Here is a 19,010-nt window from a genome sequence, read left to right as displayed (position 1 = left end):
CCTGTGGGATTTCTGGATTACAGTCAATGTGGCAAGGTTTGTAGGTGGATGTATCTGACAGCTGGTGGAGTCCTTCTGTCAGTTAATCCTTGTGGTTCAAAACAACAGTGGTGGAGCCTTTGTCTGCAGGTAGTTTTATAAGATCAGGATCAGTTTTTAGATGGTGGAGTGTGGTTCTTTCTGTGGATGTAAGGTTACTTTCCATGTTGAGGGATTTGGGGAATGATGATCAGGCAAGATTTGAGGTTAATAAATTCTGGAAAGTTAACAGGGGGTTATTTGGGGGCAATGGGGGTGGATCACTATTGGATAGAGGAATGAACTGAGTTAGGCAGAGATCATCATTGGTCTTTGGTTGAGTCTGATTGGTATGGTTGGTAGCGAAATAGTGTTTTCACTGTAGGGGCCGGGAGAAGGAGAGAAGGTCTTTAACAAGTCCTGCATGATTGAATTTGGGAGTGGGGCAAATAGTGACGCCTTTGGAAAGGACTGGTATTTCTGTGGGGCTAAGACTTCTGGAGGAAATGTTCACGACTGTGTTTCAGGTCTGTTTAGGTTCTGGATTCTGTGTGGTGGTGGGAGGGAGTTTTGGAAGGTGGTTTAAATGTAGTAGGTCTGCGAGACAGGGTTTGTCAGCTGTGAGAGGATGTGGGGGAGATTTGGAGGTGGATGTAGAGATGGTGGACAGTGGTACTCCAAGGTGGGAGTAGGAAGTGAGCAGGGTGAGGTGATTTTGTGCATGTTGCTCCAATTCTTGGAGAGCAAGAGTTTCAATGTGTGTTATGGGTTCCAGGAATTTGTTATTGCATAGCAGGAGAATTTTGCAGATGGGGATAAAGTACAACAAGGAGGTTTGGACTTGGTTGATGTTATTTTGCAGGACTATGTTGTGGAGGTCTCAGGATTGGCGGAATATGGACAGGAGGAGGTCACTGTGGAAGGAGGGGTGGCAGCCGGAGATGGGTAATTTGATGATAAGACCATTTGGGGGGGATCCATGAGCCAAGCAACAATGCAGGAGCAGTATGTGGGACTGGGTTCTGGCTAAAGATAAGGAAATTTTTCTGTATTGGCGCAGAGTGAAGAAGCAAGGATCCATAGCGGTGGAAAAAATGTGAAAAATTACGTAAACAACATAGACTTACATCAGAAAAAAAACACATAATTTCTTAACCTCGAACCTTGCCTCACCATCATTCCCCAAATACCTCAACATGAAAACCAACCTTACATCTGCAAAAAGAACTGCAGTCCACCATCTAAAAACAGATCCTAACCTTACAATCCTACCTGTGGACAAAGGTTGCACCACTATTGTTTTGAACCACAAGTATTACCTGGCAGAAGGGCTCCACCAGCTGTCAGATACATCCACCTACAAACCTTGCCACAGTGAGCCCATTACAGAAATCCAGCAGGATCTCCAGTCACTCCTAAAATCCTTAGGCCCATCCCAGAACCTCTCTCCAGAGTCCATCTCTATAATCACCCCTACCACTACCTGCACCCCTACCTTCTACATGCTTCCTTAAGTTCATAAACCCAACAACCCAGGATGCCCCACTGAGGCTGATTATAGTGCCTCTACTGGGAAAATCTCTGCTCTCATAGACCAGCCCCTTCAACCTATTACCCGGGACCTTCCTATATAAAAGATACCAACCATTTCCTCCACTGACTCTCCACATTTCCTGTCCCCTTACCACACAGTGCCCTGCTCATCACTACTGATGCCTCCTCCCTTTGCACTAACATCCCTAATGTCCATGGCCTTACTGCTGTCGAACACTACCTTTCCCAATGGCCAATGAATTTCAAACTAACAACCTCCTTCCTAATCGCCACTACCAACTATATCCTCACTCACATCTACTTCTTCTCTGAAGGCATTACCTAAAAACAAATCTGGAGTTTGGCTATGGGCATCTGTGCAGCACCATCCTATGCCAACCTATTCATGGACCATCCTAAACGCTCAAAATCCTAAACCCCTCACCTGGTTGAGATTCACTGATGACACCTTTGCCATCTGGATGGAGGGTGAGGACACCCTATCTACATTTCTCCAGAACCTCAACAACTTCTCCCCAATTTGCTTCACCTGGTTCTACTCAACCCGACAAGCCACCTTCCTAGATGTTGACCTTCACCTCAAAGATGGCTACATCACTATCTCCATCCATATCAAATCTACTAACCACCGGCAATACCTCCACTTTGACAGCTGCCACCCATTCCTTACCAAGAAGTCCCTTCCATACAGCCTAGAAACCCATGGTCATTGCATCTGCAGTGATGAGCGGTCCCTCTTGAAATATACCTAGGGTCTCACTAAAGCCTTCACAGACCGTAATTATCCTCTGAACCTTGTACAAAAGCGAATCTCTCATCCCTTATGTTTCCAGTCTCCCACCATCTCCCAAAGTCCCACCATTGGGCCACAGAGGAGCATTCCCCTCGTAACTCACTACCACCCAGGACTGGAGCAACTGAATTACATTCTCCACCAGGGTTTCGACTACCTGACAATGTGACTTGAAGTGAGAAATATCTTGCCTTCTACCCTTCCCACACTCCCATAGCGGTATTCCGCTATCCACCGAACCTACACAATATACTCGTCCATCATCCCTACACGACCCCTGCTCCCAACCCCCTTCACCCTTGCCTCATACCCTTGTAATAGGCCTAGATGCAAGACCTGTCCTATACATCCTCCTACCACCATCTAGTTCAGTCCGATCTCAAACATCACCTATCCCATCAATGGTAGGTCTACCTGCGAAACCAGTCATGTGATCTACAAGCTAAGCTGCAATGACTGTATGGGAATGACAACCAGCAAGCTGTCTGTCCACATGAATGGCCACCGACAAACAGTGGCCAAGAAACAAGTGGACCACCCTGATGCTGAGTACACTGCCAAATGTGATATCCTTCATTTCAATGACTGCTTTACAGCCTGTGCCATATGCATCCTTCCCAACAATGCCAGCTTTTCTGAATTGCACAGGTGGGAAATTTCCCTGCAATATATATTATGTTTCCATGCACCCCACCACCCCCACCCCCACCACCCCCCCACCCCCCACCCCACCCCCCCGTCCTCAACCTTCGTTAGACATTCACCCATCCAGCCCCTTCACTGTTCCCAGCACTATACAGCCCTCATTCCACCATTGCACCCAGTCTTTTTACTTCTCTCCATTCCACTACCCCCCCCCCCCAAGTCTCCACTGCTATCTGTCTGACCGCCTGACTGCTCTCTCTACTATCCCTCACCCTCTCGGTGCGAACCACCTCCTTACCCCACCCAGCTGCCACTCCCATCATGCACTTATGCTGCAGCTCACAGTGTGGCTTCAGTTGCCTGCGACTGCAGTCATGTGTGTGAGTTGCATTTACATGAATGTGTGTGTGTGTGTGTGTGTGTGTGTGTGTGTGTGTGTGTGTGTGTGTCATCTATTTTTGATGAAGGCCTTACTGGCCAAAAGCTTCATTTGTGACAGTTATTTTATTGTGCCTATCTGTGACTCCACCTCTGCTATAAGGTTTGCTTTAAGCACGCACTGTAACAGTCGTGAGTGTTAGTTACCTTTGAGATTGGATGTGTGGTGAGTTTATGTTAATCAAGAATACCTTTAAAGCAACGAAGATACCATTATCAACACCTCACTGAGTTTGACATATGTATTTGGACTACAAGAAGCTGTGTTTTTCTACTGTGATGTTGCGGAATGACTGGACAGGAACATAGCCACTGTACATGATTTCTGGCAGTGGTGGTCAAAAGAATGTAAAGAAGCTGGACTCTGGGCAGCCATATGGCACCACCAAGAAGGAAGACCATCGTGTTCGGTGTATGGTTGTGGTGCATCATATGATATCTGCAACATCAATATGAGCAGCAGTTGGCACCACAGTAAAACAACAAACTGTTACAAATCAGTTACTTCAAGGATAACTGCAAACCAGACCTCTGTAGCCCCCAAACCACTGCGACTTCAGTAGTGTCAAGTGAGAGCTCGATGGGGGGCAGGGTGGAGGTCTGTCACGTTTCCTGATGAAAATTGCTTCTGCTTTGGTGCCAGTGATGGCTGTGTGCTGGTTAAAAGTAGTCCACTTGAGGGCTTGCAACCGACTTGTCTGACTGCTAGACATACTTGACCTACATTTGGAGTTATGGTCTGGAGTGTGATTTCATATGACAGCACCAGCACTCTCGTGGTTACCCCATGTGCCCTGACTCCAAATCTGTACGTCAGTATGGTGATTCAATCTTTCGTGTCGCCATTCATGAACAGCATTCCTGAAGGTGTTTTCCAACAACAGGATAACTGTCACCCATATACTAATGTTATAACCCAAAATGCTCTACAGAGTGTCAACATGTTGCATGGGCCTGCTCAACCACCAGATCTGTCTCCAATTGAACCCTATGCAACATCATCAGATGACAACTCCAGCATCATCCACAACCAGCATTAACCGCCCATATATTTGCCAACCAAGTGCAACAAGCATGGAACTCCATTCCACAAACTGACATCTGGCAACTGTACAATACAATGCATGCTTTCATTCAACATTCTGGTGGTTATACCAGTTATTAATGTACCAGCATTTCACATTTGCAACAGCTATCTTTCGCATATATTAACCTATGATCATGCAATGTCATCATCATCATCATCATCATCATCATCATTTAAGACTGATTATGCCTCTCAGCATTCAGTCTAGAGCATAGTCCCCCTTATAAAATTCCTCCATGATCCCCTATTCGGTGTTAACATTGGTGCCTCTTCTGGTGTTAAGTCTATTACTTCAAAATCATTCTTAACCGAATCCAGGTACCTTCTCCTTGGTCTACCCCAATTCCTTCTCCCCTCTACTGCTGAACCCATGAGTCTCTTGGGTAATCTTGCTTCTCCCATGCATGAAACATGACCCCATCATCTAAGCCTGTTCGCCCTGACTGCTACATCTATAGAGTTCACTCCCAGTTTTTCTTTGATTTCCTCATTGTGGACACCCTCCTGCCATTGTTCCCATCTACTAGTACCTGCAATCATCTTAGCTACATTCATATCTGTAACCTCAACCTTATTGATAAGGTAACCTGAATCCACCCAGTTTTCACTCCCATACTACAAAGTTGGTCGAAAGATTGAACGGTGCACAGATAACTTAGTCTTGGTACTGACTTCCTTCTTGCAGAACAGAGTAGATCGTAGCTGAGTGCTCACTGCATTAGCTTAGCTACACCTCGCTTCCAGTTCTTTTACTATGTTGCCATCCTGTGAGAATATACATCTTAAGTACTTGAAACCGTCCACCTATTCTAACTTTGTTCCGCCTACTTGGCACTCAATCCATTTATATCTCTTTCCCACTGACATTACTTTCGCGTTGGAGATGCTAATCTTCATACCATAGTCCTTACATTTCTGATCTAGCTCTTAAATATTACTTCGCAAACTTTCAATCGAATCTGCAATCACAACTAAGTCATCTGCATATGCGAGACTGCTTATTTTGTGTTCACACATCTTAATCTCACCCAGCCAATCTATTGTTTTCAACATATGATCCATAAATAATATGAACAACAGTGGAGACAGGTTGCAGCCTTGTCTTACTCCTGAAACTACTCTGAACCAATAACTCAACTTCCTGTCAACTCTAACTGCTGCCTGACAATCTCTGTAAAGACCTTTAATTGCTTGCACAAGTTTGCCTCCTATTCCATAATCTCATAGAACAGACAATAACTTCCTCCTAGGAACCCAGTCGTATGCCTTTTCTAGATCTATAAAGCATAGATACAATTCCCTGTTCCACTTGTAACACTTCTCCATTATTTGCCATAAACTAAAGATCTGGTCCTGACAACCTCTAAGAGGCCTAAACCCACTCTGATGTTCATGCAGTTTATCCTCAACTAATACTCGCACTTTCCTTTCAACAATACCTGAGAAGATTTTACCCACAAGACTGATTAAAGAGATACCTCTGTAGTTGTTACAATCTTTTCTGTTTCCACGTTTAAAAATTGGTGTGATTACTGCTTTCGTCCAGTCTGATGGAACCTGTCCTGACTCCCACGCCATTTCAGTTATCCTGTGTAGCCATTTAAGACCTGACATTCCACTGTATTTGATGAGTTCCGACTTGATTTCATCCACCCCAGCCGCTTTATTGCACTGCAATCTATTGACCATTTTCTCCACTTCCTCAAATGTGATCCTATTTCCATCCTCATTCCTATCCCACTTTACATCAAAATCTGAAACATTACTGATCATAGTTTCACCTCCATTGAACAACTCTTCAAAATATTCCCTCCATCTGCCCAAGGCATCAACAGGATTCACCAGCAGTTTTCCTGACCTGTCCATAATACTTGTCATTTCCTTCTTACCTCCCTTTCGAAGACTGCTAATTACACTCCAGAATGGTTTTCTAGCAGCTTGACCCAAAGTCTCCAACCCGTTTCCAAAGTCTTCCCAAGATTTCTTCTTGGATGTTGCAATTATCTGTTTGGCTTTGTTTCTTTCTTCAACGTAACTTTCTCTGTCTACCTGAGTACTAGTATGTAACCATTTTTGATACGCCTTCTTTTTCCTTTTACAGGCTGCCTTGACTGTGTCATTCCACCAAGCTGTTTGCTTCATCCTACTTTTACACACTACTGTTCCAAGACATTCTTTAGCCACTTCTAGTACTGTGTCCCTGTACCTTGTCCATTCCTTTTCCAATGGCTGTAATTGACTACATTCAACTAACTGGTACGTTTCTGAGATCACTGTTATGTACTTGTGCCTGATTTCCTTATCCTGAAGTTTCTCCACTCTTATCCTCCTACATATGGACCTGACCTCCTGCACTTTCGGCCTCGCAATACCAATTTCACTGCAGATTAAATAGTGATTAGTGTCATCAAAAAATCCCCTGAATACACGTGTGTCCCTCACAGCTTTCCTGAATTCCTGATCTGTTATTATACAGTCAATGACAGATCTGGTTCCCCTGCCTTCCCAAGTATACCAGTGAATGTTATTATGTTTAAAAAAGGAGTTTGTGATTACTAAGCCCATACTGGCACAGAAATCCAAGAGTTGTTTCCCGTTCCTGTTGGCCTCCATATCCTCTCCAAATTTACCCATAACCTTTTCATACCCTTCTGTTCGATTTCCAATCCTGGCATTAAAATCACCCATGAGCAGAACACAGTCCTACTCTCACAACTACATCACTGAGTGCGTCATAAAAACTATCCATCTTATCTTGATCTGTCCCTTCACAATGCGAATATACTGACACAATCTTAATTTTCTTGCTGTTGTTGTTGTTGTTGTTGTTGTAGTCTTCAGTCCTGAGACTGGTTTGATGCAGCTCTCCATGCTACTCTATCCTCTCCAAGCTTCTTCATCTCCCAGTACCTACTGCAACCTACATCCTTCTGAATCTGCTTAGTGTATTCATCTCTATGATTTTTACCCTCCACGCTGCCCTCCAATGCTAAATTTGTGATCCCTTGATGCCTCAAAACATGTCCTACCAACCGATCCCTTCTTCTAGTCAGGTTGTGCCACAAACTTCTCTTCTCCCCAATCCTATTCAATACCTCCTCATTAGTTACGTGATCTACCCACCTTATCTTCAGCATTCTTCTGTAGCACCACATTTCGAAAGCTTCTATTCTCTTCTTGTCCAAACTGGTTATTGTCCATGTTTCACTTCCATACATGGCTACACTCCATACAAATACTTTCAGAAACGACTTCCTGACACTTAAATCTATACTCGATGTTAACAAATTTCTCTTCTTCAGAAACGATTTCCTTGCCATTGCCAGTCTACATTTTATATCCTCTCTACTTCGACCATCATCAGTTATTTTACTCCCTAAATAGCAAAACTCCTTTACTACTTTAAGTGTCTCATTTCCTAATCTAATCCCCTCAGCATCACCCGATTTAATTTGACTACATTCCATTATTCACGTTTTGCTTTTGTTGATGTTCATCTTATATCCTCCTTTCAAGACACTGTCCATTCCGTTCAACTGCTCTTCCAAGTCCTTTGCTGTCTCTGACAGAATTACAATGTCATCGGCGAACCTCAAAGTTTTTACTTCTTCTCCATGAATTTTAATACCTACTCCGAATTTTTCTTTTGTTTCCTTTACTGTCTCACTCCTTTCCCAACCACTGCTTCCCTTTCATGCCTCTCGACTCTTATAACTGCCATCTGGTTTCTGTACAAATTGTAAATAGCCTTTCGCTCCCTGTATTTTACCCCTGCCACCTTCAGAATTTGAAAGAGAGTATTCCAGTTAACGTTGTCAAAAGCTTTCTCTAAGTCTACAAATGCTAGAAACGTAGGTTTGCCTTTTCTTAATCTTTCTTCTAAGATAAGGCGTAAGGTTAGTATTGCCTCACGTGTTCCAACATTTCTACGGAATCCAAACTGATCTTCCCCGAGGTCCGCTTCTATCAGTTTTTCCATTTGTCTGTAAAGAATTCGCATTAGTATTATGCAGCTGTGACTTATTAAACTGATAGTTCGGTAATTTTCACATCTGTCAACACCTGCTTTCTTTGGGATTGCAATTATTATATTCTTCTTGAAGTCTGTGGGTATTTCACCTGTCTCATACATCTTGCTCACCAGATGGTAGAGTTTTGTCATGACTGGCTCTCCCAAGGCCATCAGTAGTGCTAATATCATGTTGTCTACTCCCGGGGCCTTGTTTCGACTCAGGTCTTTCAGTGCTCTGTCAAACTCTTCACGCAGTATCGTATCTCCCATTTCATCTTCATCTACATCCTCTTCCACTTCCATAATATTGTCCTCAAGTACATCGCCCTTGTATAAACCCTCTATATACTCCTTCCACCTTTCTGCCTTCCCTTCTTTGCTTAGAACTGGGTTGCCATCTGAGCTCTTGATATTCATACAAGTGGTTCTCTTCTCTCCAAAGGTCTCTTTAATTTTCCTGTAGGCAGTATCTATCTTACCCCTAGTGAGACAAGCCTCTACATCCTTACATTTGTCCTCTAGCCATCCCTGCTTAGCCATTTTGCACTTCCTGTCGATCTCATTTTTGAGACGTTTGTATTCCTTTTTGCCTGCTTCATTTACTGCATTTTTATATTTTCTCCTTTCATCAATTAAATTCAATATTTCTTCTGTTACCCAAGGATTTCTATTAGCCCTCGTCTTTTTACCTACTTGATCCTCTGCTGCCTTCACTACTTCATCCCTCAGAGCTACCCATTCTTCTTCTACTGTATTTCTTTCCCCCATTCCTGTCAATTGTTTCCTTATGCTCTCCCTGAAACTCTCTACAACCTCTGGTTTAGTCAGTTTATCCAGGTCCCATCTCCTTAAATTCCCACCTTTTTGCAGTTTCTTCAGTTTCAATCTGCAGTTCATAACCAATAGATTGTGGTCAGAATCCACATCTGCCCCTGGAAATGTCTTACAATTTAAAACCTGGTTCCTAAATCTCTGTATTGCCATTATATAATCTATCTGATACCTTTTAGTATCTCCAGGGTTCTTCCATGTATACAACCTTCTATCATGATTCTTAAACCAAGTGTTAGCTATGATTAAGTTATGCTCTGTGCAAAATTCTACAAGGCGGCTTCCTCTTTCATTTCTTCCCCCCAATCCATATTCACCTACTATGTTTCCTTCTCTCCCTTTTCCTACTGACGAATTCCAGTCACCCATGACTATTAAATTTTCGTCTCCCTTCACCACCTGAATAATTTCTTTTATCTCGTCATACATTTCATCAATTTCTTCATCATCTGCAGAGCTAGTTGGCATATAAACTTGTACTACTGTAGTAGGCATGGGCTTTGTGTCTATCTTGACCATAATAATGTGTTCACTATGCTGTTTGTAGTAGCTAACCCGCACTCCTATTTTTTTATTCATTATTAACCCTACTCCTGCATTACCCCTATTTGATTTTGTATTTATAACCCTGTAATCACCTGACCAAAAGTCTTGTTCCTCCTGCCACCGAACTTCACTAATTCCCACTATATCTAACTTTAACCTATCCATTTCCCTTTTTAAATTTTCTTACCTACCTGCCCAATTAAGGGATCTGACATTCCATGCTCCAATCCATAGAATGCCAGTTTTCTTTCTCAGGCTGATAACGATGTCCTCTTGAGTAGTCCCCGCCCAGAGATCCGAATGGGGGACTATTTTACCTCCGGAATATTTTACCCAAGAGGACGCCATCAGCATTTAATCATACAGTAAAGCTGCATGTCCTCGGGAAAAATTACGGCTGTAGTTTCCCCTTGCTTTCAGCTGTTAGCAGTACCAGCACAGCAAGGCCGTTTTGGTTAATGTTACAAGGCCAGATCAGTCAATCATCCAGACTGTTGCCCCTGCAACTACTGAAAAGGCTGCTGCCCCTCTTCAGGAACCACATGTTTGTCTGGCCTCTCAACAGATACCCCTCCGTTGTGGTTGCACCTACGGTACGGCCATCTGTATCGCTGAGGCACGCAAGCCTCCCCACCAACGGCAAGGTCCATGGTTCATGGGGGGATTTTCTTGCTAGACACTGTCAAATCTATCCACATCAGTCGTTCGTTTACATACTTTATTGCAACTATGCTGGGTTCTATTTCTTTCCTGATGTAAAGCCCTACACCCCATTGTGCTATTCCTGTTTTGATTCCTGACAGGTAGACCTTGTATTCTCCCATTTCCTCTTCTTTCTCACCCCTTACCCGAATGTCACTAACAGCTAAAACGTCCGACCCCATCTTACTTGCAGCATCTGCCAGCTCTACCTTCTTCCCAGAGTAGCCCCCATTGATATTAATAGCTCCCCATCTCGTTACCATTCATTTGCCGAGTCGTATCTTAGGAGTCCCTGGTTTGTCAATTAGAGGTGGGACTCCGTCACCTCCAAAGGTCTGAGGCATTTTGCTCTGATTGTTGCCAGCATCATATTTAAATACCAGAGAAGCAGTTTGCTAGCCTTACTTGCCCCAGGTCCCATTGAGTTTTACACCTAACGGTTGAGGGACTAACCAGTGGATTTGGTAGTCTTTGCCGTCTGAGCACAAAGGTGACCACAGCTCAGAATATGTCCGAGATGCCCAGCCTTATTCCAAAGTAACTGGTATCACGACTGTCAGGACCACTTACTTGGCCACTCATACGTTGCCCGTGGTTCATGAACTAGGACATGACAACAGGAACCCACACCATGGTGGTCTTGCAATGTTAATCAATTAAATATGTTACCAACACAAATGCATTCCTGAAATTTCATTACTCTACATTAATTATTTTTTGGTGTTGAGGTACTTGCCTGATTAATATACAGAACTTAATATTTTCCAGGTGTCTTGTAGGGAGAAGTTTCAAGAAATGCCATCATATGTGGTTCCTAATTAGCTATGTTAATGAGGGGCAGCAAAAAATAGTGAGAGGTCACACATATGAATTTATGTCTGATAGGAGTATAATTTTTGAGGGTCAGATTACTTGCAAAGCGCTCCAGGCAAATGCCGGGATGGTTCCTTTGAAAGGACACGGCCAACTTCCTTCCCCGTCCTTCCCGAATCCGATGAGACTGATGACCTCGCTGTCTGGTCTCCTTCCCCAACCAATCCAACCCAACTTGCAAAGACTTCCTTCCACTGACAATCCCCACAGTTCTTTAATTCCCAGGAATTGAATTATTCATGTTTGTAGCTGCAGTTTTATCTTCAAGATGTCACCATAGGCTGCAAACAGAACAAATTTTTAGAAAGTTCTTATCTCTAATTCACATATTTCACCAATTAAATCCTTTCTTTGACATCTTTTAATTGCTCTTTCTAATAACATATGCTCTCTCTTTGATGAGTATATTAAATGAAAAGAACCACATGTTTTCAAAAACCATGTTTTAGCTCAAAGAAACATTTGGCAAACTCCATGTGTTTTAGGGAGCGGTCCATCCATAGAATCCCAAATAAAGGTTCAAGATGAGCTAAGAATGTATTATTCCTTCGTCTTATACCTCACATAATGATCAAGTATACACAGAGAAGTAAGAGGTAGGTAGGTGTGTGTGTGTGTGTGTGTGTGTGTGTGTGTGTGTGTGTGTGTGTGTGTGGGAGGGGGGGGGGCATAATTTTGTAGACTTTTTAGATGAGGCCAAAGAAAGGAAAGCACATCTCTTCCAGACAGTGGCTTTTTGTACATCTGTTAATTGAATTGGGTTCATACACTCACAAAAGTTACTGCCGATACATACCATGATGCTGGTCATAGGTGTCTTCAGACCTAGCCGAACACCTGTGTCATTTCTGATAAGCCACCATTTGGCTTTCTGTGACTGGTGGCAGGAGAACACACAAATAAAAGATGTTCCACTTTGCTAGCTTTCGGAGCCAGTGACTCCTCCTCCTCTCGAGAGCGCTGAAGGGGAAGGAAGAGGGGTGAAGCAAAAGGGCTGGTGAGGTTTAGGAAAAGTGGCAGAGTTCAGAAAAGTTGCCCAGAAACCCTTGTCAGAAGAGACTTACTGGATGGGGTGAGAAGAAAACACTGATTGTTGGAAACTGCACTGAGTGAGATTTGAAAACCCAGAACCTAAAGGTGGAAGATCTATAAAGTGTAAATCACCATTCTGTTTGCTTAAATTGGTGAGATAAAAGGAAATGAAAGTCAGAATCATCATTCAAAATTGGTCACTTGGACTGGCAATTTGCAGTATATGTTGACATCAATGCATCAAACTATAACACACTTGATCCCTCTTATTAAGATGGTAAGGCACAGGCCACAGATAATAACTTTGTACACATTGTACAATTTTGCATAAATTTTCCTTGTCTGCTTACATAAGAGAGCAAAACAAACCCTGCTGGCAGATTAGGTGCATACTTTTTTGCTTACAGGGAGATTATGTAACAGCAGGACACCAACCATTAACTCTCCAATTGTGTCACACTGGTTCAGTGAACACTATCAAAGAGGCATCTAATTCAATTATTTCGTGGTTTAGTTGTATATGAGTTTCAAACTCCTTGATAATAGGAAACATACAGAAAACAGCATAAATTGTTAATATATGTTTTGTCTCCACAGCGTGATGAAAAAGGACGATTGCCTTCTCTAACAACTGTTTTACTGCAAGAGACTGACCGATTTAATAAGCTGTGCCATACCCTGCATTCTTCACTTGACAATCTTCAGAAAGCCATTAAGGGCTTGGTGGTGATGTCAGAAGCCCTAGAAGAGATGTTTATCTCCTGCATGAATAACCAGGTAAACTTTGTGCAATTAATTGTATTTTTTCATATTGATCATTATTTGCATATCATTTCCCTCAAAAATCTGTGAATGATTGTGGTTGTTATATAGCTGTTCAACAAAGATGACAGTGACAAGTGTAAGAAAAGGTAATAATGATACCAGTTACAGTAAAATGCCCTATTCTCGTGGTGCAGCATCAACCCTTCACTGCTCATGTCTAATCAATGACCCAAGAATTTTATCTTTTGTAGCTGATCTTTGACACAGTGAGAAATGAAAGTAGCCAGTCTCATTTAAATTCCTCTGTTGTATGGTGGTTTGTTGATCTCTGTTCAATAGCACCGTTATCCTCACTGTTTTGCTGTTGTGTGTGTTTCAACGTGATGCAACTACATATGTCATTATGCATTTCAGTGAAGTAACCCAACACAAAGTGACCTGACACGAGCATTTATGCATGATCACTGTCATTGTCTTTCATGTGCAACTCATAAGTTAATTTGTTATTATCAATTTTCTGACCAGTTACATGCTGTTGGAAATGTTCCTTGAATACAGAGAATGTTTCAATGTTGTTCCTCACGTCCTTTCAGAAAATGTACAAGTTTCTCACAGACAATGAAATTATGTCAGAGCTGCTACAAACTGATGATGAACTGTCTCTGTCTCAGGAAAGTTCAGAAGATGAAGAGGACAATATTGAACTAAGTGAGCATGATATGGATTCAAATGTGATTGCCTCATGAAGTGATGAATCTTTGAATTCATTTGTTAGTAAAGATTGCTGTATGAGTAAAGAAAGGCTGACTAAATGGCATACGAAACCAGTTAACCATAGGGGAAGACCAAAAAGCTATAACATCGTTTCTTATAAGCCAGCCACCTTAGCAAATGCTGCACCCCCAGAGCCTTCAATTGGAAATCTTTTCTCTTTACTCTTTATTTTGATGATTGATTGATGGCTGACACTGTTATGTACACAAATATGCACATAATGAAAAAAATTGGACAGTTTGACAGATCTCATGATGCCCAAGATACAGAATGTTTGCAGATGAATGCCTTTGTGGGTCTCCTGCTGTACACAGGAATTTACAAAGCTTCTCATCTCAATTTCAAAGACTTGTGAGATATAGGGAGACTTGAAGTATTTGTGGTTATTAAGCCAAAATATAATATTTCTGTTTTTAATTCGCTGTGTACACTGTGATGATGAAAGTCCTAGAGATAGAGAAAAAAGATTGATACGTTAGGTGCTGTGCATGAATGTATCAGATGATTGCAAGTTAAGTCATTGTAGTTGTATACTCCTGAAGAGTGTGCAACAATTCATAAGTAACTAATTAAATTTTAAGGATGGCATTCCTTCCAACAATATATGCCATGAAATCCAAAGAAATATGGCATACAGGTTACTGCTTTCGTAGACTACAGAACATATTATCTTACGAACTTTGAAATATACACTATGTGATCAAAAGTATCCGGACACCACCAAAAACATACGTTTTTCATATTAGGTGCATTGTGCTGCCACCTCTTGCCAGCTACTCCACATCAGCGACCTCAGTAGTCATTAGACATCATGAGAGAGCAGAATGGGGTGCTCCGTGGAACTCATGGACTTCGACCATGGTCAGGTGATTGTGTGTTACTTGTGCCATACGTCTGTACGTGAGATTTCCACACTCCTAAAAATTCCTAGGTCCACTGTTTCCAATGAAATAGTGCAGAGGAAACGTGAAGGGACACGTACAGCACAAAAGCATACAGGCCAACCTTGTCTGTTGACTGACAGAGACTGCCAACAGTTGAGGAGGGTCGTAATGTGTAATAGGCAGACATTTAACAAGACCATCACATAGGAATTCCAAACTGCATCAGGATCCACTCCAAGTACTATGTCAGTTAGGCAGGAGGTGAGAAAACATGGATTTCATGGTGAAGCAGCTGCTCATAAGCCACACATCATGCCAGTAAATGCCAAGCGACGCCTCACTTGGTGTAAGGAGCGTAAATGTTGGACGGCTGAACAGTGGAAAAACACTGTGTGGAGTGACAAATCACGGTACACAATGTGGCGATCCGATGGCAGGGTGTGGGTACGGTGAATGCCTGGTGAGCGTCATCTGGCAAAATGTGAGTGCCAACAGTAAAATTCGGAGGCAGTGCTGTTATGATGTGGTCATGTTTTCCATGGAGGGGGCTTCCACGCCTTGTTGTTTTGCATGGCACTATTGCAGCACAGGCCTACATTGATGTTTTAACCACCTGCTTGCTTCCCACTGTTGAAAAGCAATTCCGGCATGGCAATTGCATCTTTCAACATGATCAAGCACCTGTTCATAATGCCCAGCCTTTGGCGGAGTGGTTACGCAACAATAACATCCCTGTAATGGACTGGTCTGCACAGAGTCCTAACCTGAATCCTATAGAACACCTTTGGGATTTTTTTTGGAATTCTGACTTTGCGTCAGGCCTCACCGACCGACATCGATACCTCTCCTCGGTGCAGCACTCTGTGAAGAATGGGCTGCCATTCCCCAAGAAACCTTCCAGCACCTGATTGAACATATGCCTGTGAGAGTTGAAGCTGGGCCAACACCTTATTGAATTCCAGCATTACCGATCGAGGGCGCCACGAACTTGTAAGTCATTTTCGCCCAGGTGTCCAGATACTTTTGATCACGTAGTGTATGGGGCTAAGAAATGAAAGAGGAAGCCATCTGGTAGAATTTTGCACAGAGCATAACTTAATCATAGTTAACACTTGGTTCAAGAATCATGAAAGAAGGTTGTATAGATGGAAGAATCCTGGAGATACTAAAAGGTATCAGATAGATTATAGAATGGCAAGATAGAGATTTAGGAACCAGGTTTTAAATTGTAGGGCATTTCCAGGGGCAGATGTGGACTCTGACCACAATCTATCGGTTATAAACTATAGATTAAAACTGAAGAAATTGCAAAAAGGTGGGAATTTAAGGAGATGGGATCTGGATAAACTGACTAAACCAGAGGTTGTAGAGAGTTTCAGGGAGAGCATAAGGGAACAATTGACAGGAATGGGGGAAAGAAATACAGTAGAAGACGAATGGGTGGCTCTGAGGGATGAAGTAGTGAAGGCAGCAGAGGATCAAGTAGGTAAAAAGACGAGGGCTAGTAGAAATCCTTGGGTAACAGAAGAAATATTGAATTTAATTGATGAAAGGAGAAAATATAAAAATGCAGTAGATGAAGCAGGCAAAAAGGAATACAAACGTCTCAAAAATAAGATCGACAGGAAGTTCAAAATGGCTAAGCAGGTATGGCTAGAGGACAAATGTAAGGATGTAGAGGCTTGTCTCACTAGGGGTAAGATAGATACAGCCTACAGGAAAATTAAAGAGACTTTTGGAGAAAAGAGAAACACTTGTATGAATATCAAGAGCTCAGATGGAAACCCAGTTCTAAGCAAAGAGGGGAAGGCAGAAAGGTGGAAGGAGTATACAGAGGGTCTATACAAGGGCAATTTACTTGAGGACAATATTATGGAAATGGAAGAGGATGTAGATGAAGATGAAATGGGAGATACGATACTGCGTGAAGAGTTTGACAAAGCACTGAAAGACCTGAGTCGAAACAAGGCCCCGGGAGTAGACAACATTCCATTAGAGCTACTGACGGCCTTGGGAGAACCAGTCCTGACAAAACTCTACCATCTGGTGAGCAAGATGTACGAGACAGACGAAATATCTTCAGACTTCAAGAAGAATATAATAATTCCAATCCAAAAGAAAGCAGGTGTTGACAGATGTGAAAGTTACCGAACTATCAGTTTAATAAGTCACAGCTTCAAAATACTAACGTGAATTCTTTACAGACAAATGGAAAATCTGGTAGAAGCCGACCTTGGGGAAGATCAGTTTGGATTCCGTAGAAATCTTGGAACACATGAGGCAATACTGACCTTACGACTTATCTTAGAAGGAAGATTAAGGAAATTCAAACCTACGTTTCTAGCATTTGTAGACTTAGAGAAAGCTTTTGACAATGTTGACTGGAATACTCTCTTTCAATTTCTAAAGGTGGCAGGGGTAAAATACAGGGAGTGAAAGGCTATTTACAATTTGTACAGAAACCAGATGGCAGTTATAAGAGTCAAGGGGCATGAAAGGGAAGCAGTGGTTGGGAAGGAAGTGAGACAGGGTTGTAGCCTCTCCCCGATGTTATTCAATCTGTAAGTAGTAAAGGAAACAAAATAAAAATTCGGAGTAGGTATTAAAATCCATGGAGAAGAAATAAAAACTTTGAGGTTCGCTGATGACATTGTAATTCTGTCAGAGACAGCAAAGGACTTGGAAGAGCAGTTGAACGGAATGGACAGTGTCTTGAAAGGAGGATATAAGATGAACATCAACAAAAACAAAACGAGGATAACGGAATGTAGTTGAATTAAGTCAGGTGATGCTGAGGGAATTAGATTAGGAAATGAGACACTTAAAGTAGTAAAGGAGTTTTGCTATTTGGGGAGTAAAATAACTGATGATGGTCGAAGTAGAGAGGATATAAAACGTAGACGGGCAATGGCAAGGAAAGCGTTTCTGAAGAAGAGAAATTTGTTAACATCGAGTATAGATTTAAATGTCAGGAAGTCGTTTCTGAAAGTATTTGTATGGAATGTAGCCATGTATGGAAGTGAAACATGGGCAATAAATAGTTTGGACAAGAAGAGAATAGAAGCTTTCAAAATGTGGTGCTACAGAAGAATGTTGAAGATTAGTTGGGTAGATCACGTAACTAATGATGAGGTATTGAATAGGATTGGGGAGAAGAGGAGTTTGTGGCACAACTTGACTAGAAGAAGGGATCGGTTGGTAGGACATGTCCTGAGGCATCAAGGGATCACAAATTTAGGGTAAAAATCGTAGAGGGAGACCAAGAGATGAATACACTAAGCAGATTCAGAAGGATGTAGGTTGCAGTAGGTACTGGGAGATGAAGGAGCTTGCACAGGATAGATTAGCATGGAGAGCTGTATCAAACCAGTCTCGGGACTGAAGACCACAACAACAACAACAATGTATGCAGGTACACTGCAGTCAGATGGTCCTTTCAATAAACCAAACAAGCCTGCAGAAACAGTGGAATGTCTTGTTATTCCTCTAGATGCTACTAACAGAAATACAACTACTGACAATTGTTAGACCAGCATGCCTCTTGCAAGGATTCTATTGGAAAATTATTGACATCAGTAGAAACATTATGAAAGAAAAAAACTATATATTCCCCCCCAATTTTTGCCCTGTAAACAAACAGCTGTAGCACAAGCCTGTTCAGTTTTGCAAAAGATTTAACAATGTTGTCATGTATTCCAACCAAATCACGTTCTGTTGTACTTATCTCCATGATGCATAATGATGGAAAGATCAAAGAAGATATGGGTTCTCAAGAAAAGCCAAAAGTTATAACATTTAACAGCCACACAAAAGGTGTTGCTGACACTTGTGATTAGCTATGTTATAATTACAACATTGGCAGAAGAACAAGAAGCTGGTGACATTAGCATTGTTTTTTCATTAATTGATAAACATGTCTGTTCTGAATTCATACATCCTTTACAAACTGAGCTCTGGTAATAAAGTTACAATATGTGAATTAATGAAGAAAGTGGCAAAGGACTTGGGACTAATCAACTACACTGTTCAAAGGAATAACAGTTCTTAAATACACAG

At 42.0% G+C, this 19,010-nt stretch overlaps 1 protein-coding gene across 1 annotated transcript in view; it reads left to right on the top strand.

Moving 5' to 3' along the window:
- LOC124613475 (dynein axonemal heavy chain 6-like) overlaps positions 1–19,010 on the top strand; it is a 984,594-nt gene that overhangs the window by 868,935 nt on the left and 96,649 nt on the right. Inside the window, exon 132 of the mRNA XM_047142181.1 lies at positions 13,129–13,308. Within this exon, the coding sequence (XP_046998137.1) occupies positions 13,129–13,308 (180 nt within the window). The remainder of the gene's footprint in view (positions 1–13,128; positions 13,309–19,010) is intronic.

This window comes from Schistocerca americana, chromosome 4 (assembly GCF_021461395.2).
Source record: "Schistocerca americana isolate TAMUIC-IGC-003095 chromosome 4, iqSchAmer2.1, whole genome shotgun sequence".
In the NCBI taxonomy this organism is placed as follows: Eukaryota; Metazoa; Arthropoda; class Insecta; order Orthoptera; family Acrididae; genus Schistocerca; species Schistocerca americana.
The sequence above is the reverse complement of the archived record's forward strand: the minus strand, read 5'-3'. Positions and strand labels throughout refer to the sequence as shown.